The sequence below is a fragment of the Dermacentor albipictus genome, chromosome 6 (genome assembly GCF_038994185.2).
Source record: "Dermacentor albipictus isolate Rhodes 1998 colony chromosome 6, USDA_Dalb.pri_finalv2, whole genome shotgun sequence".
Taxonomy (NCBI): Eukaryota; Metazoa; Arthropoda; class Arachnida; order Ixodida; family Ixodidae; genus Dermacentor; species Dermacentor albipictus.
Window position 1 is genome coordinate 31,134,061 of NC_091826.1, and position 27,233 is coordinate 31,161,293.

The 27,233-nt window shown below is 52.7% G+C and overlaps 1 protein-coding gene across 1 annotated transcript; it reads left to right on the top strand.

Moving 5' to 3' along the window:
- Positions 1-26,867, top strand: LOC139060927 (myc proto-oncogene protein-like). Its single transcript, XM_070540273.1, has 3 exons — positions 1-400; positions 1,367-2,656; positions 21,172-26,867. The coding sequence occupies exons 2-3, from the start codon at positions 1,438-1,440 to the stop codon at positions 22,065-22,067; spliced, it is 2,115 nt and encodes a 704-aa protein (XP_070396374.1). The 5' UTR covers positions 1-400; positions 1,367-1,437; the 3' UTR covers positions 22,068-26,867.
- Positions 26,868-27,233: the final 366 nt, after the last annotated feature.

A 27,233-nucleotide genomic window follows, 5' to 3' on the forward strand; every position in this document is an offset into this window, starting at 1 on the left:
GTAGCGGCGCCGTGCGCGCCACCGAGGCACGGCTTCGCGGAGAAAAGTAGTTCCACCCGGTTCTTCGCAAGTTAATTGTGAAATAAACAATTACGGCCGCGAAATGTCATGTAAAAGTTCTCAACTGGTTGAAGTGAAGGCGACAGAGTGCGTGGTAAGGACTGTCCTTGCCAAACGGCGAAAATGCGCAACGCGCAACGAGACAGGGTGGCGGCCCCGTACAAAAGCGGCGTTCCGTCGCGCACCGCCACATAGAGTTGGCGTCTGCTCCACGTGTGGGGTGTGTGTGTGCGGCTCCGCGTGCCATGCATTGGATATCTTCTTCCCCGCCCGTTTGGAATTAACACAACGTCGTCGTCATCGCCCACTGGGATTTTAACGGATACGGAGTCGTTGCTAGGTAAGCGGTCGGTCGGATGTCGCGTGACGTGGTCGCGTTATTTTACGTGGTTTACGTTCTCTCGCGCGCTTCCTTTCGCGCAGGAGGCAAGAGGAAGAAAAAAAAGAAAAATGCGCCGGCGAATGAATGACATTTAAATGCGGCGCCGGCATGGCGGCTTTGCCGCCGGCGTTTAGCCTGGGCGCCGGCGTCGCCCGCATGTTTCTCGCGAATTGTGCGGCGTTTCTGGTTTGCCGACGTGGTCGCGTCGCGTTGTAAAGTTCCACGTCGGTGTTGCCGCGTCGCCGGTTGACGTTGTCACGGCTGAACAAGCGCTTTCGCACTTGTCGTTTGGGACATTTTCGAAATGCCGGTGTGCGTCAGAACGTTGCAAGTGGGCGGACGCTCTTGTCACCGCGTTCCTGGGAATTAGCGTCGCGGTTGGTTTCGTTTACCGTAGAGGTGCGCTCTTTAATTTTGTTTCGAAGCGGTCGTTTCTTGTCTTCGTTATTACTTACATGTGAGATAGCCGCCCCCCGCCTTACGTTTACTCTCTCAAGCAACCGCCGTCTCACTATTTTTTTTTTTAAAGGCCACATTTTGGAATTCTTCCGGCTATGACTCTCTTGTTGCATTGTGCGGTTGCGCGCGCTTTTCAACCGTGTGCCTGCAACCGTTTCCGCGATTTTCCCATCGTCGCGTTTTGAAAGTTTCGTTGTACGTGGACCGGAGATTGTCAATTGCGATCATTGCAAGCTTAGCCTATTATAGGTTATCTTTGCGTTAACGGCGCTTGTCGGACTGATTGGCTGCCCGCGCTGCTACCACGGTTTCGGCCTAGGCAAAATGAAATTTTAAAAAATGTCGAAAGCTTTCTGAAAGGCGGTGCTGACACGAGGTGATATGTATGTACACCTGCATGTGCCGTCACTTTGTGATTCCGTGGGTCTGACTCGCAAGGTCCGGCTGTTGTGCATCCGTTTGCAGGCACTTGCCGGGACCTCCGGCGAGCCGTTTCCGTGGATGATCATCGGAGAGCAGTAGACGCGGCCTCGACTATGATTCTGTCCACGTCCGTGTTGTCGCATTCGGAACCGAAGCGATTCACCCCCAGAGTCCCGGACGTTGGACCGTTTCTGGGTGACAAGGGGGGATCCCCGATGCCTCGTAGTGCCCTGGAGGAAGCCGAACAGATGTGCTCCATGTTCTTGAACGACTACGGCGGGCCCACCTCGCCCGGCGTGGAGCTGGACGACCTCGTGGGGGATTTCCGGATGGACTCCCCGACCAAAGATATCTGGAAGCTCCTGCCCACACCGCCGCGGTCGCCCGATCGGTCGGACTCCTCTTCGATGGCGGGCATCGGCGAACTCTGCGACACCAAAGCGATCATGGGTGTCGTTAGCGATGATGTCGGTGACGTCTGCAACAGCGTCGTCAGCAGCGGCGGCGGAGCAATCGCCGAGGTGTGGAATGATTTCCAGATGGAGGATTGGAACCACGACGTGGCCATTCCCCCGGTCGCCCCGTCTTTCGAAGACCAGGAGGCCCTCTGTTCTATTCTGTTCGAGCACGACGACTTCATCGACCAGCTGCTCAAGGACGACTCGGTGCTGAACTCGGTCCTCAGCGGCGGCAGTTCGGACGACGACGTGGTCGAGGAGGAAGAGGACGTCGTCGGCGCGATCGTCTCTCCTCACGCCCCCGCCGTCGTGGACTGGCTGTCTCCGATCTCGCCGACGCAGTCCGGCGTTCAGAGCGAGCTGCTTCACGACTGCATGTGGTCGGGACAGTGCACGGACGACTGCAAGCAGAAGGCCGCCCGGGAGAAGCGGTCCGCCGCGGCCCTGGCGTCTCCGTACGACCTGGTCGTCTCGCCGGCCTCGGCGATGTCCGCGGGCTCGCCCGACGACGTGCTGGAGATGCGGATTCCCTCTTCACCTCCGCCGACGTCCAGCAGAAGAGTCGCGGCGGCTGCCCCTACTACCGCGACGACGTCTGCTTCTCGGGTACCAGCGGTGGCAGACGACGCGCTGGCCAGTCAGTGCGTCGACCCCAGTTCGGTGCTCAGCTACACGCCCCTGAGCGACCACTCGTACCACCAGGCGACGTCTTCGGCGCCTCCCACTCCTCCGGACTCCCCGAAGGCCGTCTCGCAGCAGTCGGCGGCGACCGCTAGAGGATCGGCGTCGGTCGGACAGCTCACTCTCTACCGTTCCCAGAACGGCCACTGGCAGCGCGGCGCGGTGGTGTTGTCGGATACGCCGTCTGAGTCCGGTGAGTTGTTGTCACGACGCGCCTCTCAACTCATTTGCATTATGGTGAACCTCGGCCACACGAGCCTTTACGCACAGAGAACGTCAGCTTCGTGTTTAATGCGCATGGCGGAGAAATGCCGCAAAATCTGTCGCGCCATTTGCCGCAACCGGCAGGTCACAAACACTAATCGGCGTTGTCGCATCGCAACGTTTACTACAAGTCGCAGATTCAAATGTGCTGACACTCGGGCGAGCTCGATTGACCGAGGTTCTGTCGCAATCATGATTGCAATTTAAACTGAAAAGGCTGCCGGCCGGGAATTACCATACTGGTCAGCGGTTGGCGCTTTTTACTGCGGTTGCGTCATTGAAAGCAATGGGAGTAACTCAAGCTTCGCGAGATCTTATCCGTAGATCTGATTCACTCGCCGTAGTAGTCTACAGTGCTTTCCTGTTCGGCTGTCTACTCCTAGCGGCATTAGTGCGCCGATCGATGGTTGTGAAGTGTTCGAGGAATGTGTTTGGCCTTTCACCGCGTCAGCTGCGGCGTCTACTTGACCTCGTATCTAACTGCGTAGCGATAACGCGCCCGTTTCGCCTGGCTTTCGCTGGAGAGCATTAGATCGCGTAACCTCGCATTTTTTGCAGCACTCGCGGAAGACCTGCGCGCGCGATGTAATTCGTCCCCGCTTTTCCCTCCCTGTACGTACGTATACTACGTCGGAGTGTGTCGTTACTTAATGTTGTCGCTGTAATATGCTACGAGGAATTGTAGCTTTTGAGCTTGTAGCTCAATTGTAGCTTTAGTGAAACGCCTGTCCTTACGTCGTTTTAAGTCGTGCGTTCTAGGTGTTGCCTCAGCATAACTTTTGCGTTAAATTTGCATACGTTCTCGTTTTGTAGTTCACAGCTTTCTTTTTTCTCGATTAACACCTAAATCGAAAGGCGCTACGCAGAATGTGGCGACGGTTACTGAATAACGCGTTTCCTCGCAATCTTGCACGCTTGCAGTCACCGTCATACTTAACCCGAACACGCCTCGAATGCGCCAGCTCAACGCATTCTTCCGTCGAAAGCATTCGATGTTTTCTCTGCACAGCCCTTGTTTGTTCAGCCGCTGAATGCGTCTTCGTTGTTCAGGTTATGTCTGACGGCGAGTGTACTTTCACTTTCGTCGTCCACGGTCACCTGACTTGGCCTCCTGTTTAACGTTTGACAGAAACGCCGGGTAATGTTGTTCCGGGCTCATCCCCGCCAAGGCCCTTTCGATGAAGCCGTGTGCTTTTTGCCTTTTTTTTTTATATACACACATATCCTCCTAACGTCTTGCTTCGCGCGCATTTTCCGGCTGCCTTGCAATCTAACTACGCAGTTGGCGCGAGCGTCCTTCGCGCGTTTTCTCTTTCGCGCGCTATCTGACGGCGGGTTCGTTACGCTTGAGGTACTAGCGTTGACGGTGTTGTCAGTAAGATTTCAGGAAATTGCGAAGCGATAGCGAACAGTGGGGCTGGGTTTTTACTGCAAGTCGTCGACACGGGCACGTTTTCTCGCGTATGTCGATGGGAGCCGTTTCGGAGCACCCTCTCGAAATCGAAACGACTTTTGATGCTTGTCTAACGACGAAGCGGCGTAGTTTTTCATTAACCCTGACGTGACGTCACGCGTGGCTGTGGAGCGCCGTGTGTGTCCGCTTGGCTGTGTTTTTTCCAGGCGCAAGCTGTTCTAAGGAAGTTGCTAGCGTTTCCGCAGCGTTTGCGTTTTGGTTTAGCCAGCGCGCTCAAGGACCGACGTCGGCGCCGACTTCCTTTTAAAAAAAGCTGCGTGGGCATCGTGTTCCTCGTTAGTATGGAAACGGCCTTTTGCTGCTCGCAATTACGTTAACATCTAGGAACGCTGTGTGTGTTTTTCTGCACTGCCACTTGTACAGTTTCTTAGCGGTTTGCGCGATAGGGTGAATGCTCTGTTTCGACAGTTTCAATGGCGCCAAACTAGCTTTCCTACTAATGCCTTTTGCTGCGACCTGCGAAGAATCGCAACCCTACCCCCAATACCTTAACACCGAAGGCGTTTTCTCACAAGCAGTGAACGTTCGTAACCCCTGCCTTTCATCCTCGCCTCATCCCATGCATGGGGAATCCATTTTTGCTTGTAAATCTGGGTAGCAGTCACAGTTGGCCGGCGCGTGATTCAGTGTTCTATTTTCCGAGTAGCGGCATTGCGTACCTTGCTTACGACACCCGCATAACGTCTGTATACGTTTGAGAGGAAGGGTGTTGTTCCGGCGTCGTCTGGACTTTTCCCCGTGTTTGTTTTGTTGCCGTCGTCTGGTCAGCGAGGCGGCCGTCCCACCGCGGCCGACACTCGCACGCTTTCTTGCGTTTGTCGGCCGCCGCCGAAAAGAAGCCGTTCAGTTCGGCGCGCGCTCCACTCGCCACCGTGTGTGTGTGTGCGCTGGTCGGCCCGGCGTGCCATTGAACTGGCCGCCCACCCCCTCCCCAACCACCACCACCGCCGTCCGGTCTCGTCCCTTCTCGTGCACGATGAGACCAGCCGCAGTGTGCGGCGCGGAACAGACGACGTCGGCGTCTGCCACGCCCGCCCGCCGTCGTCTGCTCTGCTATAGCAGACGACGGCGTTCGGCGCGCGTTCTATATATTTTCTTCTGTTGCCGGTTCCCCCTTTGTTCTTTCGGGAGGCAGCGGCCTCTGCTGCTGCCGCCCGGCTGGTTAAAGACCCGCGCGAGCCTGGCGCGGAGCTTCTCTTCCAAGGTCACCGCCGAATGGAGTGGGCGAGGGCGTTGCGCCTTTCTTTTGGATGCGTTTGCTTCGCGCCTTTCCTCCTCGTGCTGACGTCGCCGACGACGTTGCTTGCGGGAAGAGTTGTAGCGCGCACCGCTGGCTTCCTTCTCGGAAGCGGCGCGGGTGGTTGGAAAGAAGGGGGGGCGCTCTTTTTTCGGGGCTGTCTTCCTCCACTCCCGGGTGACTACTCCTTCCTCTTCCGAAACCCCGGGTCTGGAAACCCTGGGCCCCAGGCGCGCCCAGCTCCCGGGTCTGGGCCTGCGCGCCGTCTCTTTCGATCGATTCAGGGCCGATCGCGCGTTTTGTATGGTTGTGGCGCCCGAGGTCCTTCACCTTTTTCGGGGCCACCGGACTGGGGCTGTGCGTGCGTGTGTCGCTGGTGGACGACCCCGGGGTTTTCGGGGAGGTGTGCCGTGCCGCATTGCTGTCTTTTGAGGAGGGAGTGGGTTCTGCGCGCGCGAACATTTCGTCTTTGTCGGGAAAGGGGGGGACTAACCCCCATCCCCCCCCTTCTTTTTCCGTGCATGACAAGCCTAGGGGTCCTTGCCTTCGCGTCTGTCAGGGTCGTTCGCTTGTCAGTCCGAGCTTGTCCACTGGCTGACGAATTCTCGTTATTCCGAGCAAGCAGGCGCGTGTTTCCAGAATGCGTTCTTTTTCGTGTGGGCGTACAAAGCCCGCGCCAGTTGGAAAGGTCAGTGGCTAGTTTAAGCCCATTTTTGCCTGGAATTTGCGATACGTGCAGGCTTTTGTTGTGGTGGCGGAGATGCGGCTAAAGTATTTAGGCTTCCAGGAATGAGCGGTTCGGCGCTGTTCTGCGTACAAGCTTAGATTTGCGCTTTGATCTGAGCTTAGAACGTACAAGCTTAGATCTGAGCTCGCGTCCAGATATTCCGCGCAGTTGATACTCCATACTCGCGGAGTAACTATCTGTGGACATGAAGGGAAAGCTACGCAGGCAAAGCGCGCACAAGCGAGTGCTTCTGCAAAAAAGTCGCGAGTTTTAATCGACTTCGTTTTAGGCTGGCAAAGAGAAAACAAACACCTTACTAGCAACATTTAAGTAACACAGCAGGCACCACTCCGTACTTATTCCCTTCCGCGTCTGGGCAAACGCGAAGATATCCGGTTCAGCGTCTGTTCCGAGCAACCAAAAGCACTGCCAGACAATGCCGGACTACGTACGGTAACACAGGACAGGTAGGTTAGTGTCAGGTGCCGTGCCTCTTCAATGTAGAAAAAAGATGCGTGGCTACAGTCACCTAGCTTCTGCGGCTGGCAGTTTTTTTTTTTCTTGCGACAGAGCGCCTTGTCGGAACGAGCTGTAATTACGTGGTTATATGCTGCGTTTAGTTGACGTCAAGGGCTGTTAGGCAGAGGGCCCTTCTCTCCTGCCATGTTTCCCTTTTCGCCTGCACGAAATGCGAAAGTTAGTTGGCCGTTTGATTCATTCAGTTGGATTCATTCAGTTGGCGTCAGAGCGTATCACCGCTTCCTGCGATCTGTGTGTTCTCTCCCTACGTTGTGGTGACGCGTGCACGCTTTATTTTTCTTTCCTTTTATTTTTTTTTCGTCAGCACCCGGCTGCGTCGACGTATTACGCATATTCAAATGAAGCTAGCATCACGTTCTGCCAAGTGGGCGGGATCACCTTTGTTTTTTTGTATCCAGGCATCGAGTTGCGAGGAAACGCCCGACAGTCCAGCACAACTCCGTCACTTCCGTCTGGGCAAAAAGCTTTCGCATTCCTGTTAATTTTTTTTTTTTCGTTCGCCTAACTTCCGGTCTGCCCCCTACACTGCGACGTTCGTTTTCCCTGGCAAGCACTTCTGCCGTGCGGCGAAGCCCGACACACGACGATGCTGGCCGCGGCAGTATTGATTTTGTAGTGCCGGTATCTTCTAGGCGCACGGCCTGGTATTGCTAGCGGTGGCGGGCTGGTTTAGTGCAAGTTGGCAGGCGACGCGATGTTTACTACTAGAACAGCCCGTAAGGTCCGCCCTAATTTGATCGCGCGCATCGCCGCCTTATTTCCGTTAGCGCAATGTAACATTGCTACAATGTCATCCATGCCGTCGAGTCCTAGCTTTCGCGTCACGAAGTTTTGGTGCATTGCAGTTGATCCTAAGTGTCGTGAGTTCCTTTATTTTGGACGTCCTTTACATTTAACCATTACTCACCATGTTATGCACTTAGTTATAGCGGCACGAGCTTTTGATGTGCTAAAGTGGCCCTTCGTGTCGTAAAAGGCGCACTTTTACTACGTCTCACGTTATCGTTTCTTTTAACTTTTACGACCGGCGATGAAGCGAGCCTTACTGGCCTGCCCGCGCAGCCAGAGTGATTGTATCTAGTTTAACCCTCACTCTAACTGCCGCGACCAATTTGCGCAGTGATCGTTCCGCCTAGTAAATAGGTTAGCGCCAGTGGTTTCGTCTCGCAATTCGGCGTCCCTGCGTTGGAAAGCTTGCGCCCGGGCATGCGTGGGCGATGGGACCGTTGCTCGGTATGACGTCACGATAGGCGTCAGCGCTTCGTACGCCTAACCTCGTCGACCCCTCCTCCCTACCAGTGTTCTATGCGGGACCATTCACTTCCGTGTTTTGCCGGGAGGGCGTCTCTTCATTCATCCACTTCGCCGACGCAGCGTTTGGCTGAGCGCACCACGTCGCTGATTCACAGGCCAAAATCTTGCCGCCGCTGCTTGTTATGCTGCCCGGGTGTGTCAGCTGCTAGTCACTCGGGGGGGCCCTCCCGCTAAGTCGCGGGTCATACTCGGCGCAAACCCACGCGATGCCGGTCTTCTGCTCTGTGCGGTTGCGTCGTTGTACTATGCGTGCTCCCCACCCACTCGAAGCACTGACTGACTCATTTATTTTCTTTGTTTTCCTTTCCTGAATGGGCGAGCCCACGCGTCTTTGCTTTCGGAGCTGCTGCTACTACCACTAGCGTCGTCTCCGCTAGTCCCGTTTTCTGCTGGCTTCCGCGTTGTCGTGTTTTCGCTTTCGTCGATTTCGCGTCGTCTGGTCTAGCCGTATCTCCCTTTCTTCTTGCTCTCGCGAGCGTCTGGTATTTCGTTATCTTAAATGAAATCAGGGCTGTTGTCGTGACCTTCTTTCCCAGTTCGCGCGAGTACGCCCTCTTATGAGCTCACCGACGGTCCTTCGGTCGTTGCTCGCTTCTTTTTCTTTTTTCACTTTTTTTAGTCTTGGCTTAAGATAGAGCAATAATCAGGCGCTGCTTGTTCGACTACGCATGCCTTCGGCATGCAGCCCTTTCCTTGGTCAGCGTGCTATCGCGGTGGGAAATCCATGATGCTTTCTGCCAATGGACTCCAGACTGCAAATAGATAAGCCTACAGAACGGGGTCGTAAGTCAGCAGCCTGTCGAGCTGTTCATAGCATTTTTTCCTTCCGGGATTGCCAAAAAAGGGGGGGGGGGGTGGACAACTCGCAATGTTATTATTCTACGGACGCTGGGAACTGTCCACAAAAACCGTTTGTGGAGAGCACAGTGCTGTTTACAGCATTGTGAATGAACGCGTCTTTGTGGCGTCGTGAAAGCGTTTCATGTGGTTTCGTCTGGAGCCGAGAGTGTATGTTTCGGCGATGGCGTGCGCCATTCGAATTGGAGCAGACAGCTTCGCTGCGAGTGGCAGAATCGCGCTTTATGATGTCGTCTGCTATAGGAATTAAACTTTACGAAAGTCGCAGACGAAAAAAAAATAGTTTGATGGGCTTAGTATTGAACAGCTTGACAGCTAAGTCTCTATAATCGCAGTTGACGTGTTTGTCACTTCAACTACTTCCTGCGAAGTTCGAGCGGTTTATTCATTACGGCGCTTTGGAAAGCGGACATAAAGCGACTTCGTGTGTTCAGATAGAGATCGGGGAAACTGCACGTTCGCACGAGCTGACAGCGTGTCATCTTTCCCTTTTTCCCCAAAGCTTTCCGTTGTTCGGGCACTATGATCAGCAGCACTTGACCCCGTTGACGGGAACACCTGTGTCCAGAGGAATTCGATCATTCCATCGAGCAGACTGCTACCAGACGAAGGAGGGTTCGTGTGCCTTGCAGACGATTCCATGGCTGACCGGTCTGGTTTTTACGCGCTGTCCTCGCCTGGGGTGGCTTCCGGAGAAGGGCGCGTCTTCTGGAATGCGGTTCACCTGCCTCGACCGCGCTTCTCACCCTTCCCTCCGGCGCTCTCTTTTAACTTTCACCCTCTCCACACGCTTCGACAACTCGTTCCCCCCTCCCTACCTCCTCCTGGCGTGTGTATCTGATCGGTGGTTTTCGATTCATTCTCGGAATACGTGGGGGCTCGTCCTTCACACTTGCCTACGGATCCGTCGACGACCGACTATCCCCCCACCACCCCCCTCCGCCTGTTCAAACCTAGACCGCCGACGCTCGATTCATCTTTGTTCCATCTTTCACACCCCTTTCCTACCGTCTAGCTCGTCAACCTGCCTTCGTTCTTGCGCTCGGTCTCAGCAATTTCTGTGCAGTGTAGGGAACGTTGGGGCTGCCGTCAGCTAATTGGCAATACGAAGACCCGGCCGCCCGTTCCGGAAAGAGGAGGGAGGGGGGAAGGGGAGCTCGCCTCTTGTGCTGAACTAATCTTGCCTCCCCTTCATTCGGCGTCGCGCGTTCAGGGGCTCAGAAATGGGGGATAGAATCACTTTTCGTTCTGTTTGTGGCGGGCCGACGCGATCTTCATAGCTTCTACTGCGCTGCATCGAATTGATGAGGTGGAGGGTAGAGCCCCCCCCGTCTTCCTTCTTTTCGAATTCTGCGTGCCCGTTCGAACCGAACCCTTTCAACAAGACCTCTCCCCCCCTCGTTCAGCGGTCGTTGTGCATTTCTTCGCACCAGCTAAGATTGAGATCCGAAGGCGAGAGGGGAGGGGGGTTGAGGGGCGGAACGGCGGTAGTTAAACGGGCGGATTCACGCGTTTCGCAGTACCTACAAGCTCGTCGTTAGGCGCCGGCACAAGTCCCCCTTCAGGAACACTTCTCCCCCCCACCTTGACGCTGGATGCCGAAAGGGGTGACTGCGTATAATGAGACACCTTGCCCCCCCCCCCCCCCCAGTGCACCTTTATCTGCCGTGCCTTCGTTCGCTCCCCGCATCCTCCAACCGTCTTTGGGGAGGCCTTTGGATGCGGTTTGGTTCTAGATGGTTTGTTGCCGCACAGTGGTGGCAAGGTGATTGTTCATTTTAATGATAAATGAGCCCTAATTGTAGCTATTTAAGAGCCCTGGCAGTTCGCATGTTGTCGCTGCTTCACTTCAATCAAGTCATGTCGGTTAAGAAGACAATCGCCAGAAACGTATATTTTGATTTCGACCCAATTTTCTGCTCGGGAAGAACCTGCAAAACGTCAATTTAGATATTCGCAGTGTGGTCCGAACATTTGATAGAGTAGGGAACGGCAAGTGTACATCCCGTCTTAATTCTCCGATTTTCTTCGAAGACCCATTTAATGTCCGCATCAAAAGCCCCCAAAGGCATCTCCCACCAATCTAAATTACCCTTGTACTGCGTCAACAGATTCCATCTTACGCCTGCAAGTTTTGAAGTTCTCAAGCCGGCTGGTAATCCTTGACCGTCCTCGATTTCTTTTCTCTTGGCGCTAGTTTTTTTACTCCTATGCAGTAGCAGTCGGTTGGTTGCCCGCTCGGCGCGTTACAGTGGCCCGGTCGACTCTTACTTCTTCGATAATCTCGGCCACCGCGTTTACTTCGCGCTACCGTCCCTAATCTTGTATCCCGCCGGTTTCATCTGCGCATTGCACGACCTGACCAGCTCCACTTCCTCATTGATAGCGACTAGAATATCGGCTTCGCCCCTTTCGTTCACGCATCCGAGCTTCATAAGATGGGCGAGAAGAAAAAAAAAAAACGCGCTGGTTCTGAATACCTACACGCATAAAAGCAAGTCACTTCGGCGAATACACCTGCTTTGGCCTACATTTGTCACTGCAAAACGGAATCCCCACGCGAAACACAAATACACATAAAGCGTCTCCGTTGCGGCGGTGGGTTAGGAGATCCGCCGGTGAGCTATTTTTAGCCGTCGATGCATCGTGAGTCTCGACGACTTGTGTTGGAAAGGCTTTCGCCCACCCTTATTGAACGGGTTATCTTCTGGATTCGCAGCCGGCTATTTTCGGCCGAGTAATGGATGAGCGTTGGAGAGCTTCAAGCTTAACGCTCGCGTTCAAGTTCTGTGCGCTTGTTTGCGTAGTGGGTGTTCCCGTTTTTCTTTCTCGGGCGGTAATTTGCTCTGACGGAGATTGGGTTTGATAAACTTTATTAGAGGTCCTGAAGCACGCGCGTCAGCGCCCCTAGCGGGCGTCTCCCACGCAGGTTTCGACAGGGAGTAGAACTGACATCGTTTTTCTTTATCTTGAACGGTTTCTATTCTTCCCGCGTTAGTTCGCTGAGCAAACGTTCCCTGTCGTCTGCATCGCCTTCAATTTTAAAGTATTGCGTCATCTGATGCAATACCGTTTGCCTCGCGGTGCGTTATCGCGGCTCATAGGGAGGGGCTCCCCACAAGCCGGCTGCGCAGTATACGTGTTATTGTTTCATACCCGGACGCCCTCTTTTTTTTCTTGTACTCTATTATAGCGGTTAGTTTACTGTATATATCACTTTCGCTTCGTGCGTTCCTTTTCAATACCTCGTCGCATTGTTCAGGCTTATTCATGCGAGTCCGCCTGGCGAACGGCTGCCTGCCCTGCCGCTGTGTTGTTTACGTCTGCTTAGCCCACCATTTTTCTTTTTCGTCTGCTACTTGCAGCAGACTAGCTATTTCAGCTGGTTCGTATGCTCGCCATTGAAGCATGTTTGCTTTCTTTTTGTTTTGTTTCACAATATCATTTTCATACGACTGGGTTACCACAAGCGTTAAACCCGGATGCGGCTCGATTTCACCGCGTGCAAATTTGAATTTCCGCCGCAAACGTCGGGTGGAGCGGAAGTGCGCGCCCTCTACGCAGCACTTGAGATGCCGGAACACTCGGGAATCGCGCAATTTCGTTTGCGCCACACGCAAAGCTTGCGCGCTCATCTAACGTTACCCTCGTTACGTACGCCTGCAAACGAGATTGCGAGACAGTTGCTACGGCCTAACGTAGTATTAGGAGCGTCAAGGAACTTAGTTTGGGTGACGGTTCCTTCTCGAGTGCTTGCGAAGGCTTGCATCATTCGGTCGGACTTTTCTTTCTCCCGTCGCATTTTTTGTCCGCCGTGGTTATTTATATCCTTCAAACCACCTAGTGACGTCGCGAAAGAGCTTGCGGCATCGTCAAGGCCACGCACTGCGCGGTTCGCCCTCTTCCTTCACGACCTGGCTTTACTTTCCTGCGTAGCCTGGCTCAATTTGTCGTTTCGTTTCGTTGCGTGATTTTGTAAGAACCGCCGTGTCGTGTTCCCGTAGCAATAGCGCTTTGCACCGCCGCGCCGCGTTAGCTATTCGCCTGTTTCCTGATTTGGCTGTCTCGCGCTTATCATACGTCGCGCCAGATTTGTCTCTGGCCGAACCCCCCCCCCCTCCTCCTCCTCCATTTTTTTAAACGCTTCGGTGACTGACAGCTGCGTGCTGGTTATCCGCCGAGGGTTAGTTTCGGGTTGACTGCCATTCACAATTGCGCAGCTGTGTTCGGAGTACGCCCGTTACTCTGGATTGCGTCATGCGGCCACACTCGTACTACAAGCGGGCTGTGGTGTCGGGTATCGGCCGTACAATTGCGTAGTCCGACTTGCGAGTTGTTGCGCGGGAAAAAATGCAGGTACCTTACGTCGCGTGCGATTATCCCCGATCATTGACATCATTGTGGCGTGCAGAAATGTGCGTTGTGTTTTGGGGAAGTAAAAGGTTGCAACTGTTCCCGATGGCAGAGTCGGCTATCCAAAACGCGAGTCGTCTAACGCCGTACTTGTGATTAAACAGGTTTTCGCAGCTATCGCAAACAGGGCCAGCCTTTGCCATGCTGTAGTTGGCACACTGTTGACTTCTGCAGTCAGTATGGTGCGTAGTTGGATAAAGCTCTTTTGAGCGGGACGGCGGTGCCCCGAAGCGTCGTCTGCTGTGCATCTTGTCACAAGGCGCTGTCGTGTGCGCGCTGTCGTCTGGCTTGTTCTGAAGAGCTGTTCCATTCTGCATCCTGTCGTCTGGCAGATCCAGTTTTTAAAGCGCTGGATTCAGTACCGATGTCAGCGGGGGCGTCTCGGGCACCTAGCGCGGTTTGCGCGCTCTCTTGCTTGTCTTCCCCCCCCCCCCCCCCCCCCCGACGATAGGCAAATCAAGGGTTGCAAGAGCAGCCGCAACTTGAGCAAGCCAACATCGGAGAGTTGAAAGCGAGCATGTCAGATCCTGTGAACAGCCGGCCAGGCATGGAAGGCAGCCGGGGCTTGCGGCTCCGTGCTTATGCGTCGAGTCGGCGCGCGCGTTCGTCGGTTCTCCGTGGCGCTTATCGTCTGCTGCGCGTTCGTGGGATGGTGGCACCACCTGGCGGCACTCTCTGGAACCCGGTGCCCTTCTCCGCCACTTTTTTCTCCCCGTATGTTTTTATTGCGCGGCCAGCAGTTTCCAAGTTGGCCGTGATTATCGCATGAATGTCGTTTACTTTTGTGAGGCTTCCTGTTCTTTCTTCTTTTTTTTTCTTTTCGTGAGGGTCGGAGACCGGATTCACCTTTCCGCTCTTTCAGGTTCAACATGGTGAGGGGAACGGCGTGGCACAGACGAAGCGTTTCTACGCCCTGCAGCTTAGGGGGGGGGGGGGGGGGGGGGGGAAGTGCGCAGGACTGCAGCAAGTGCGCGTTCTTTGTCGTTGGGGTTCTCGCGTACCCTTTCAGTTAATTTTTTTTTTCTACTCAGCCTTGGCTATTATTCGCATCGGCGAATCGGAAGGGGCGTATGGTTTAGTGTGCCTGTGGAGGGGCAACCGACAAACGTTAACAAGCAGCAGGCCGATCCTGAACGCGCTTTCAACCAAGAAAGGAGAAGTGCGAGGTGAATGTAACGCAGTGCATAGGGAACCGTCATTTATTTAGCTTCCCTTCGCTGCCGTCTTTTGTGTGCATCGAGTGCAAGGTGAAACTAAAGGTGCTCGCACACCTCTGCGGCAGCGCGATCCGATTGTCTCAAGGGCCTGCGCCAGGCTGGGCCACGTCTCCCCGTGTCTCCTTAATACGGTGCAGCGCAGGTTACGGTACCTGCGGCTCGCGGCGGATCCGTTAACGCGTGAACGCTCTCCAAATTCTGGCGCCGGGAAAGACGCGCCAACAACGTGTGAAGGAACAGCCGGACAGGAATGAACTGCACGCGCAACTAATCTTTTTTGTTTTTCTGGCAAGCTCGAGGCACAAGTGTGCGCGCACCCTGGCGCTTCATCCTTCTTTTTCTTTCTTTAAAAGCGTGCCTCTCTTCTGGACAAATTTAAGGAATGGCTGAAGATTTCACTTGTTGTTACGTCTGGGAAACTGCGCTAAGCGAGGCGACAAAAAAAAAAAAGAAAGCTTAAGGGCAGACTTAAGCTCATTCCGCACGCGTGCGGGTTGTGCGAGTATCTTGCGCGTTTCGCGCACTCCTGCACAAATGTCGGTTTACACGGATCGCGCGGACCTATTCTAAACCGGAAAACTGTGCGGGACATGTGCAGTTTTTCGTGATTCCGCACGCGTGCGGAAGGCCGAGCATTTGAGCTCAAGTTAGCTTGCGTTTGTGTGTTGCTTTTCTTGCCCTCGCCTCCTCGTTTAGCGCTTTTGCCAAGAGTATATAGTTGACGAAGAGCGTTCATTCCTGTCCGGTCATTTCTGCGCATCTTTGTGCGTCTGGCTGGACGTGGTGGCTGCCAGCGTGGTTGCTGCCGTACGCTTCTCGATAGCTTGCAGAACACTTGCCCGAATATTTGTCTTGCCTCGAAGGTGCACTGCTGCTACCGTTCCTACGCTACTGCACCGTTCTAAGCTAGAGACGGGTAAGAAGCCGTCTGGTAGCCTCGTTGGAAGGAAGCTGCATCGACCCCCCCCCCCCTCTCCCCTGTTCTACCGTAGCGCCCTCTTATAGCTGGCGGCTGAATCGCATGCCTTCACGCGCGCTCTCCTTGCACTGAGGGTTGCGCCGAAGCCTTCGGCCTCTCGTCCTGTCCCTTTCTGCCGCTGTGTGTGGTTGCTTGCGGGGCGCCTGTTCTCCCTCCTCGATAGCGCCTCAAGAAAGGAGCGGGGCGGGGGGGGGGGGACAGATCGTCTCTGCACTGGGGGTCCCTTTGGTTTCGCCGGATCGGAGACCGTGCCTTTATTGGTCTTTTTTTTCTTTTCTTGGATTTCGCGTTATCGTCTCCCGCAAAAGACGTTGAGCGAAAGAGAATCGTCTGGGGCAAGTTTCGACAAGCTCTTCTTTTTTCCTTAGTCTGGGCCTCTGCTGCTGCTGCTTGCTGACAGAACTTGCGCTCTGTTGAGTTTTCGGCGCGGGTGTGTTTGAGAAAGGCATGCGAGGTGATTTTGGTCGTGAGGTAGGGAGAGGGCGTCGAAGAGAAGAGTCGGTCGTGTACGAGACGTGGAGGATTTTAAAACTTGTCCTGACTTGCGAAATTGCGCGGCTTTTTGTTCCAATTCGCGCGAAACAAGTGGTGGTACGAACGCGTGAACAAAGGTGAGGCTTCGCGATGATTTTTGTTTGTTTCCGTACGCTGTTTGTGCTCGTACGTTGTGAGTGATGTCCCAACTCTTCAAGCGGGAGTGCTGTCATTTATAAAGGTGAACGACGTCGTCTAGTTGTCACGTTCGTTTCAAACTTTTACGTTTTTTACTTTCTGCATTTCTTCACGCACTCGCAAATTACTCCTTCGGTGGCTGGCCAACGGAGTGGACAGTGCGTGATTCCTTTAAAACTCGTTCTGGATTCTTACTCCCTAGTTTTATGGCATCAGCCCGACGGGTGACTGGTGGTAAGGTGGAATTTGGGCATTCCCGAATAGATACAACGCGCTTTACGAATTGGCAGACAGTTCCGCCCTGAAAAAAAAAAAAAAGCTATGGTATTGCGTTCCGAAACCGCGATCTGATTGAGGGACCCCCCTAGTTAGGATAAATTTTGACCATTTGAGGGTTCATCAACAAGCACCTAAATCTAGGTACTAGAACGTTTTCTTTTACATTTCGCCCCCGTGGAAATGCGGCCGCCGTGGCTGGGATTTGATCCCGCGGCGTGCTTTGCAGCGCAACACCGAAGCCACTGAACAACCGTAGCGGGTCTCGACTCTAACCAACTGCCTTGCTAGTATATATACCGCATCGCTGAGAGATCACGTGGTGCAAGAGCGTGGGAGGTTAATTTTTTTTTTCTATCAGCGTATATTGGTAACCGCTTCTCGTCCACATCGCCCCCTTTACTTTTTTGTCCCCTCAAAGGTTGATTAAATGCGAAGCTCTATTCCAATTAGCTGTTCTATTTGAGTGGGCCGTGCTATTCCTACGAGTTCTCTTGCTTCCTGTAAGAAGACCACTCCATTCCTGCGCCATCTGATCTCGCTCGTGAGCTGGATAAGTAGCTACGTGCACGGACGTCGCTTCTCCGCGCACTCACTCCTCCAGCCTTTCCCTCTCTCTCTCTCTCTCTCTCTTGATGATAGCGTGGATCTCTCGGGGAGATGGCTTCTCGATCCGTGTCTCGGGCGGCTCTAAGTCGACCTTGTTTTGCCGAGTTTCTCTCACTTTCGTCAAGTTTCCCATTCCGCGATCTTGACAAGAAAAGAAAGTAAAAGAAATAAACGGGCATTGTCGCCGCTCTTCACTCAAGGGCGCGTTTTTTTTCCCCCCTCGCACTGCATAAGAAAATTCCTTTCCGCAGCTCCGTCAGTAGAACCTTCTGCTCTATTGCGTGCATCCGTATTTTCCAACTGGCAGTCGTGCGTGCCCTCCCCCACCTCGCCACACGTAGACATCTTTCTTGGCCTTCTTTCGTGTTCTCGTTGCTTGATTTGACTTTTGTATGTCTGCTTCTTTCCTTGTTTCTACTTGTTCTTCGTTTCTCTAGTTATCCTTCCTTGCACCTCTTATCGCTTCTAGCGCGTTGCTGCGTTCGCTCATTATTCATGCTTGCGCCTGGATCCGATTGCCCTTTCCTGCCGCTGCTCCGTTCGCCCCGCAAACCCCCCCCCCTCCCGTCTCGGGAGTCTTCGCTATCCGCTAGGGCCACCGCGGGGAGCGGCCATTTGACCGATTAGAGGAGCGGCTGCCGTTTTCTGGCCGGATAATTCTCTTCCGTCCTTCGGCGCTTCGCCCCGCATTTCTGTTTGTTTGTTTGTTCGCTTCTCCCGCGGAGGTGGTCCAACGAGCTGTTCCTTGAATATGTTGTGCGTTCTTTCTTGTGAGGGGGGGGGGGGGGGGGCAGAGCGATGCTTTTCTTGGCCGGCCACTCGGTTTTGTCCGCGCCCTGTTTTAGGCCAGTGACGACCAACGACGAGACCGATTGAGGGCCTAGTGCGTGTACAGTCGGCGAAGTTGCCTGTCCCGTTTTTGTAGTTGTCAGGCGCCTTTGCTCACCCCCTTGGTTCGATAAACAAGACTAGTTCTTTCTCGCCTACCAGTCGTTTCATGGGCGCATTTCTTTCCCATTAGATCGTTTTTTTAAGTCCGGAACGGGGGGCCCCGTCCGTTTTTGGAGTTCGCTGGAAAACTTTCGGTCGCCTCCGGTGTTGTTTCGGGGGCCCATGGCGTTTCGGCTGCCTTTTCGACGCGGGAGGAGGACGCGGGTTCGATGCCCGTCACCGCGACGCTGTGCGTTTCGACGTGCCTTCTATTTGTTTTCTCTTAGTTTGATTCGTTTCGTGTCCGGAAGTTTCTTGGGAGCTTGCCACCACGCACACACACTGCGGCCCTTCTTTGACGAAGGAACTTCGAGACCCCCCCCAGCGGGCAGGAGTAGTGCTCCTAAGCGCGTGACGTCACTGCGATCTGATGCGGCATACACGAGGCGGCGCAGCCGCCAGTAAGTAAACTTAGTGTCGGTTTCCACTGCGTGACCGCGTTTGTTTCTTTCTTGCTTTCCCAACATCTGTAGTGTCGGATCGGCGGCGCGTCTGGTTGCGTCGCGTTCTGACGAAATACGATAACGTTTCCAGCGCCTTTCCCCCTCTCTCTCTCTCCCTCTCTCTCCGCCCCGCCACGCTCCGCCAAACGCGCGCGCATTTCTCACGTACGCACACAACGCGCGCTCCCACCAATGCACGTCCTCGTGGCAGCGTAAGACACGCACACGATCGGCTCCACCAGCCGCTCCAATGCCGCTGCCGCGGCGAAAATGTTAACTCGTGTGGCGAGGTTAGCTCGTTGTCTACCGAGCGAGCGACGAACGATTGACCGGGGCTAGGCGGACAGGAATGCGAGCCTTCGAAAGGTTTCTCCCCGCGGACGACGTCAAACGCGCCGAGCGAGCCGGCGTTTGAAGCCCGTGTCACCGGGCCGCGAGAAGTGTCGTTGAAAGGCCCCGGATGCCAGCTGGCGCCAAAGGTTACTTGTAGTGCGACCGCGTTTTCTCCTTCCGCGAAGATCACTCGCCTGCTCGCTCTCTGCTGCCATGTCTTCGTGCTTTCCTTTCCTTTCGTTCTTTATTTTTTTAGTGCGACGTAAGCTCGAAGTGTTTTTGTTGCGTCTTTCGTTCGCTTTTATGTGGTGGAATGTAGCCAACGCGATGGAGTACTAGCAGAACCAGTAACAATAAGCCCCGGCGCACCTTTGAATGGCAGGACCGTCGCCGTCGTAAAACTCGTCTAGGGTTAGGGCCTGTTGCGAATTGCGCGCGCTTCCGCTGCGGCTGCCAGGCTCCGGATCTGTATAAACACTGAGCAGTAATCGCTCCAGAGACTCAAAGTACCAATTGCTATCGCAGGTGGAAGTTACGAGCTGCCTCTGCTTGTATAACGTAAAAGCGGTTGCCGGGTCACACTCGGTTTCGCTATAACGAGTTTTTTTTCTTTTTTTCGAATTCAGCGCTAGGGAATTGGCGCGACGCGCTTTCTTGCCGCCAGCTGGTAGTAGCCTTCTTATTTTATCGCTTGATCCGCCCTGGCACGCTCCTGACCATACTCTTTCGTTCTCGAACCCTGGGCGTCTTGTGTTGCTGCCGCGGGCCTAAGAGAGACAGAGAGACCTCCGTCGCGTTCCTTCCCGTAGTGAGCGAGCAACCGACTCTGCAGAGACGGCGAGTTCGTCTTCCCGAGTCGTCGTCGTGTGAAGACTTTTCCTTTTGTGTGTGTGTGTGTGTGTGCGTGCGTGCTTGAGTGTACGTGCGTGCGTGTGTGTGTGTGTCCGCGCGTGCGTGTGTGCGTGCTCTTTGATTGCTGCTCTTTCCTGTCTTTTTTCGTTCGCGGTGACGCCAATGTCCCGACGTCGGGACCGCGTCGACGCTGCTCTATTTTCGATCCGTCGTCGTCTCAAGGCCTCTCTATTCTCGTTTGCCTTTTCTCGCTCGCTGCTACTAGCTTACTCGCCGGTAGCCGTCTGTCGCTTTCTCTTGTTTTTGTTTCGCGTCTTTGACTTGCTTGTTCCTGGGCTGCCCCGGTGAACGACTGTGTGTGACCCGCCGTTCTGCAGACGCACTATTTTTTTTTTCTCCACCCCGTCTTCTACTGCGAAAGGTGTCTAGGCGCCTGGAAAGTTTCTTGAGCCTTCTTCGTCGCCTCTAGTTGCCTAGGCTGAGCTCGCCGACAAGAGCGTGGGAATTTTCGTTACTTGCCGTGTATCGAGATCCGCACTATAAGCTTGCTGCACTAGTCGTGATGCAGTGGATGAGCCGAAAAGACCGACGGATCGGGCTGAAGGCGCTGTGTTATCCGCTTGCTGCAGCGTTTCGTCAAGGTGACGGCGGACACTGCGGCCTCACTCCCAGCTGGGCTCGGACTGGCACCGCATCACTTGCAGTACAGTCACTGTGCTTGCACTCGTGGCCAGAATGTCGTGGCGGTTCCGGTCGACGGTATTCTTGCGTCGGGGACGACCTCGGTGTGTGCGTGTGCGCGTGTGTGTGCGTGCGCGTGTGCGCGTGTGTGTGCGTGCGCGTGTGCGCGTGTGTGTGCGTGCGCGTGTGCGCGTGTGTGTGCGTGCGCGTGTGCGCGTGTGTGTGCGTGCGCGCGTGTGTGTGTGTGTGTGTGTGTATGTGTGTGCGCGCGTGTGTATTTGCGTGCGCGCGCGGCGAGCGATGGCACCGGGGCTGCCGCCTTGTCGCGCGAGTCCTTGCGTTCCTTCCAAGAACGTCGTCGCCGGCGCGGGACGCGCGATTTTCGGCCCGAAGGTCGTTCAACCCGGGTTGGGATCCTCGGGGTTTGTCTCCAGCCTGCCTGCGTTCTCTCCCCTTCCGCGGTCCTTCCGTCCGCTTTGCGCTCACTTTCTCCGCGTACCCTCTGCTCCGTTTGCGGAGTCGCTGCGGCATGGTGCCTTTCGCTTCGCGAGCCGTGTCGCGCTGTGCGCGACACCTGCAGGGCGTTGTTTCGGGAGAGTCGTTCAAGCGGCTATTGCGTACACAGCGGCGGAAGTTCGTAACCGCTGTCAACACTGCGCGGTTTCTAGCCAAATTGTGCTTCCGAGTGTTTTGCTTCATGATACTTGCGTTCTCCTGTCAGCCTTATCGCCCAGTGAACTCGCATGACTCAAATTCGTATTGTTATTGTATTGTGCTTGCGTTCTTGGACGTCCCGCCTGACTCCGTGTCGCCTTTCTCTCTGCCGCAGATGACGACGACGACGATGATGATGATGACGACGATGATGACGAGGAGGAGCAGCAGTCTGCCGACCAGCAGCAAGACGAGGATGATGATGATGACGACGACGACGATGATGACGACGACGACGACGACGACGATGATGATGATGACGAAGAGGAGATCGACGTCGTCACCGTCTCCGGCGAGCGCCAGCGGCACGGCGGCGCGCCCGCTGTCGTCGCGCTGCCGGCCAACGGAGCCGCCGGAGGCGCGATCCGTTGCGCCACCGTCCGTCAACCTCGGCCCCCGGCCACCGCCGTCGTGTCCCGCATCACGTCCAGCGGCCGGGTGGTCACTCCCTCGCACAAGGCTCTGAGCAATGGCCAGGCGCCCGGGAGGCGGCGTCGCGGCGCCCTGGCCCCCGGTTCGCCCAGCGTCGCCGCCGCTGCGATGGGCGGCAAGCGCAAGCGTTCGCGGCAGTACCAGCAAGTCTCCCAGCAGCATCACGCCTCCCTGATGGTCCAGTCCAAGCGCGCCAGGCGCGATGACGACGGCTGCGGGCCGGCGGGCTCGTGCTCGCCGTCGGCGGCTCGTCGCGGCCAGCACGTGCTGTCCCAGCTTCCGCCCAGCGCCAAGCGCAACGAGCACAACACCATGGAGCGCAAGCGGCGCGACGACCTGCGCGTCGCCTTCCAGGACCTGCGGGTGCAGGTGCCCGCCCTGGTTGAGAACACGAAGGCGGCGAAGGTCACCATTCTGAACGAGGCCGCCGCGTACGCGCTCAAGCTCACCTACGACGCGTGCCACCAGGAGAAAGTGTACAAGCAGGAGCAGCAGCGCCACCACATGCTCCGACGCAGGCTGGCCCAGCTGCAACAGCAACATCAGCAGCAGCAACGGATACGCCAGTGCAGGCGCTAAGGACGCAACGCGGCAGACATGTGGAGGCGGCTGGGTGGCGTCACAGCAAGCCTCGGTGCTGTCTTGTGTGTGCTGCCCCACTGACTCCTCCACGTTTGTCACTGTGTTGCACTAGGGTTGAATGTCACCTTTGCGAAACTTTCCTTGCCACTAGTGGACTGCCAGTGGGAGCTTGCCTGCATCAGTGACGCAATGGCAATGACCAGAGCCCACCTCCCTTGCCACCTGCCATGGACTGGCAACTGAACTTTGCGGATCTGCATACCACCCCCTGTATTGGCATATTTGATGCTTCAGCCTGCTGTGTTGCATGCTTGAACTACCAACATCAAACATTTGATGCGTTCTGGCTGTTCAGTGTGACAGCTGTCCATGCGTGCTAGCCAACTGTAATTTAACATATGTTGAAATGACTTCCTAGCACGCTGTACAGTGCTTTGTAGCTCAGGTCACTGTGCATCAGCATAGAAATGCTTCTTTGAAGTTGGGCTGTAGAAACCAGCTAGTGGCTTTTAAAAAGATATACAGAGGGAGAAGTGGGCTCTTGAGCACCATACTTGCCTTTTTAATATTCCCTTGGTAGGTATTGGCTGCATGTTGACTGTGATCTTAAGTTGTTTCTTTTGCTTTTTTTATGTAGGAAAGATGGTTCGGAAAGAAGTAGTGAGTAGTTGACAGGTTACAATTAATCCTGTAGCCCAGAAACTGCTTGTATTTCGAGATGTGTGTGTAGTGTTTCTTGGGTGCAAAGAAAAGGGGGGGGGGGGATCCAGCCAATACTTGAATTTCAGGAAACCTGAACAAGGGAAGGAAAGGTGCAGGTTTGGTGCCTCTTTGTTGGAACAGCTAGTCTTCATGTGGTGCATGTTTGTGGTGTTTGTGTGTTGTATATGCTGTGTGTTATTTTAAGTTTAACTTTCTGCTCTGCACTCAGCCAGCTAGGTGTTTGGCAGGGAGAAATAGGCCTATAGAGCTGCCGCTACAGATTTAAGGACATAATTTTAGATATAGATGTTCATCTATATATATACATATATTACTACGTATCATTGTGGGGCCTTCTTACCGGGAATTATATCATTATGGCTTGTCTTTTAGTTTTGAAAACTTGTGCCTGTTGGTGTGCTTGTATAGTGTGCTTTCACAGTAATTTCACCATATGAAGGCTTGTTTCAGCATCTCTCTTCACCTTTCTCTCACAGCTGCCACCTCTCATCCACTTCATGTCATGTCACATGGTGCTAATTAGTTTGATAGCCAGGCTTTCATTAACAAGTAGCACCTGAGTGCAAGTCTTTATGCTGGGGCAGCTGTAGGCACTGTTCAATTATCAAGGCACTCAAATTAGGAATCCAAGCTTTAGGGGCATGGTGTCTACTTGTGCAAGTTGATTCATAGGCTCTTGCCAGACTCGTGGCTATTTCTCGAGCTACGCACTGTGCGCAGCAGCTAAATCTAGAACCTCCTTCAACTATACGAGGAGCAAGCCTTGGCTCTAACATTGCAGCCATGCTGCCTCAAATTGCTAGCTGGCGCACTTAGGTCGCTCTTGCCACCAGTACTGTCCCTGGCACACTACTGCCAGCTGCATAGCTTCTGCAAAAGTGATCAGCCCGTACACATGCTGTCTGCTCTGGATTCCTTGTTCGAAATTTCTTTGAGGTGTTGCTGTTTTTCGCTACATGCACCAAACAATTATGGACAGGAGACACTTGAAATTGAATTACACTGCGTTTTCTGCCTATGTTCCGGGTACACAGTTAAAGGAGACCACGGCAGTATATGCTCATGTTAACTGCACTGCAAGCTTTATCAAGCAAGGTAGTGGTACTGTGATCCCTCGCTCCAAAAGCCACTCAAAGTTCAGTTAGTGTTACCTAATGATGAACTAGATTGATTTCTCTATGCAAGCAAGTTGTAGGTCAATCATATTTTCATGTTCAGTAGGAGCATATCCTCAGCCTAGAATGTTTGATTGGATACTTTGGCATGATGCAATGTTTCATCTTGAGTGGATATTATTCTTTCATGTCATTCATTTCATTTGGCTAAGTGCTTTGGCTGCGCTTCTGTTTGTATCTACTGTCAACTTACTTCAATGTGTGCAACAATTTTTGGGCATTATTAGCTGTTTTGCCTTGTGAAATACACTTTCGTAGTCCTTGTAGCGTGTTGTATTTCACATCACTTCCTCATCTTCACTTCTGTTTTGGCTGTAAACCTAGGGCAGAGTTAGAGCTGGCCACCAGTGCCTTCTCGTTATTTGCCTGGTGGCCTGGTCATGGGTTGGACTCCTTTGCAAGTGCTTGCCTTCTGCGGTGATAAATCTGCAGTGTTCCTGAGCACCATATGGCCTGCCCAATTTGCAGTTATGTAGAGGTCAAAATCCATTTGTGGAGTGTCTGCCCATCAAGAACTCTGAACAGCAAGCAAATCTGAACAGAGTCTGAGAGGGACCCTGCGTGGTCATGCCATGAATCTAAGCAAATCTTTGTTCGCTGGTTGTTTGGACCCTTTGTGTTCTCCATTACCCTTGATTAAGGCTCTGGACAAACATTTTTACCTTTCTGCCATTTCATATTTTGATTTTAGCGTTCACCTCATTTTTGGCACTTGGTTGAAAAGTGCCAAATTGTTCTGTCTATTTATGCTCGTGCAGTAATCGGCTATGGACAAAGATTCCATGCTGTTTTGCGGGTTTTTGCTTGTTATGTGTGTGCATCAATATCTCCACATTTATTTCCGCAGTCTTTTTATCCTCCCCTGTTGCCATGTTGCTCTCCTGCATTTATACTATTCTTGCTGCAGAATGCAATTTTCTGGTTCTAATTTTAGTTTGTAGCTGCCTCATGCATCAGCTTCTTTTTTTGTAGCATTAACTGAGACTTGCCCTCAAAATCTAGCAGCAAATGCTTTGCTGTTCATTGTAGCCTTTGTGTAAAGCTCAGTACTGAATTGGTATTTTCTTTGTTAATTTCGTTACCAGTCCTCAGTGCTTTTTACTGTTGCTATTTCTGAAATCTGGCATAGCAGCTTTGTGGCCCTTCCCTTTTAATTATAATGCCTTGTTTTGCACCTGTGCACCAGAACCTACGGTAACACTAGCTAATACTGAAGGGCATAGAATTTGTTTTATTCTTGCATTTAGCTAGGTCGTGAGTGCACCTTTCAGTCTTGGCACTCTGGCTACATGGGGAGGTTGTTTTACTTTCCGTGCCTTTTTTCTTTTTGAAATGCATTATAAAGTTCCTACACATTGATATAGGTAGCAATTATTACTGATTTGTATTTGCAGTGGGTTTGTCAATTACGTGCCGCCAAGTGTTTACAGGGGTATTGCCTATAGTGACTTTCTTTATCCTTTCCTGGTGTGATGACTAGGAATGGTTCTTTTGTTGCACATGCTTCATTATTGTACTAGCCACTTGTTTAACTTTGCCCTGCCAAGTTATTGTACCTTAGGATCACTGGCTTTTTTATAATAACCGCAACTCGAGGCTTCTTTAGCACAGTCTTATTTCCTTCGAATGATATTGTGATACCGCGGAGTCGCCGAAGGATTCCTTTTGTCATGTCATATCATTGTGTGTGTGTGTTAGTTGCCTGATTGCCATTTTTGTATGTGGTCTTGTGATGGCTGGGAGTTTATGCTAGCTAATGCAAAACATTCAATTGTGCACCATCATGGGTTGCTCAAAGTGGAGTGCTGCAGTCAGGGGTGAAAACTCAATGCCACATGTTGTTGAGGTTTGGATCTGGGGGCTCTGTGGCTTCCCATGGGTGTCTATGGAAGGTGGCTTGCTGTTCTCTGAAACTTGACCGAAGCACTTCACTTTGGCCTTTTGCCTATATCATAATGCAAGCCCTCTCCTTACATGAAAGTGCAGAGACTTAAGCGCTGTAGCAATAGCTTCAAATTGTGTTTTGTGATGTAACCCTACCTTGGCCATAAGTAGCATCATGTGTGCACGTTTCGTTTTTTTTAAAATGGAAGCATTCAGAACATTTTTTAATGCTGTCGGCAAGCTGTCATAGCACTTTTAATGAAGTTCTGTCATGTGAAGAAGTTCCTTCAATGCAAATGAAAATATTTTCTCGCACAAAATGGTTCCCCAAACGAGGATGCAGAGAATGCTAGGGTTTCACTGTGCTGTATTGTTCACATTGTGCTGTTTCGCTCATAGGACTGTCTTTTAAATGCAAATTGTTACTACTCATATTTTGATTTTAATATTGTGCTTGTGTAAGGGTTTTATTTTTAATTTTGTAAATGCTGCACTGTTGCAGCATGGAGAGCCCGGAATTTTTCTCTAAAACTGTCACTTGTATCACAGCTCTAATGAATACCTTTCTCATTGCCTGTAATCCTATACTGCCGTGCCTTATAGTGGAAGTTGAAAAAAAAAATGCATAGTTGTTTCATCCGACATTACCATATGCATTTTATATACACATTGCGATATTCTATATACATATTATATATATATATATCAGATGGACGACTTGCTCTTTCCCCATTTTGTAATTTACTGTTCCACCTCAGCCATCGTCATAGCAGGATCATAGCTTTAATATTGGTAAAATAAGACAGAAGCGAAACTGTGAACATAGGTGTTAGGAGCATTATGTAAATTTTTTTTTTCTCTTTGAAACCGAAGAATAGAAGGCGTTTCAAGTCTTTGTGCTGTTGAGAGGGCATTTTTTTTTGCACTAGAGTTTGATAAGTTATGAGTGCCAAGGAAGGATTTGAATAGGATTATGATGCAGTTGAGAAGAAATTAAAATGTTGTTTTTTGCTCATATTTGTCTTCATTTTCCTTGTGCACATCTGGCTCTGCGGCTGGATGAAACCAGCACTGCCATATTTGCATTCTTGCATTCTACAGACGCCACATTTCACAGTGCCAAGTCTGGTTAGCCATCACCCATGTCTGTTCAGATTAACCTGAATCTTGTGGAGAATTCAGCTACACTGACAGCATCGCACATTTCATGCCAGACCATCTCGCTATCCATTGAGTCTGACTGTGCTCATCGATAGGATGCCTCATAGGTGCATGTCTGCGGAACGTGATTAAGTTCCATGATGACTGTTCCTTTAGAATCCTTTTACATTGACCGATTTTGAAATTCTCAGCGAGCATTCGCCTGGTTGATAAGTGGTGG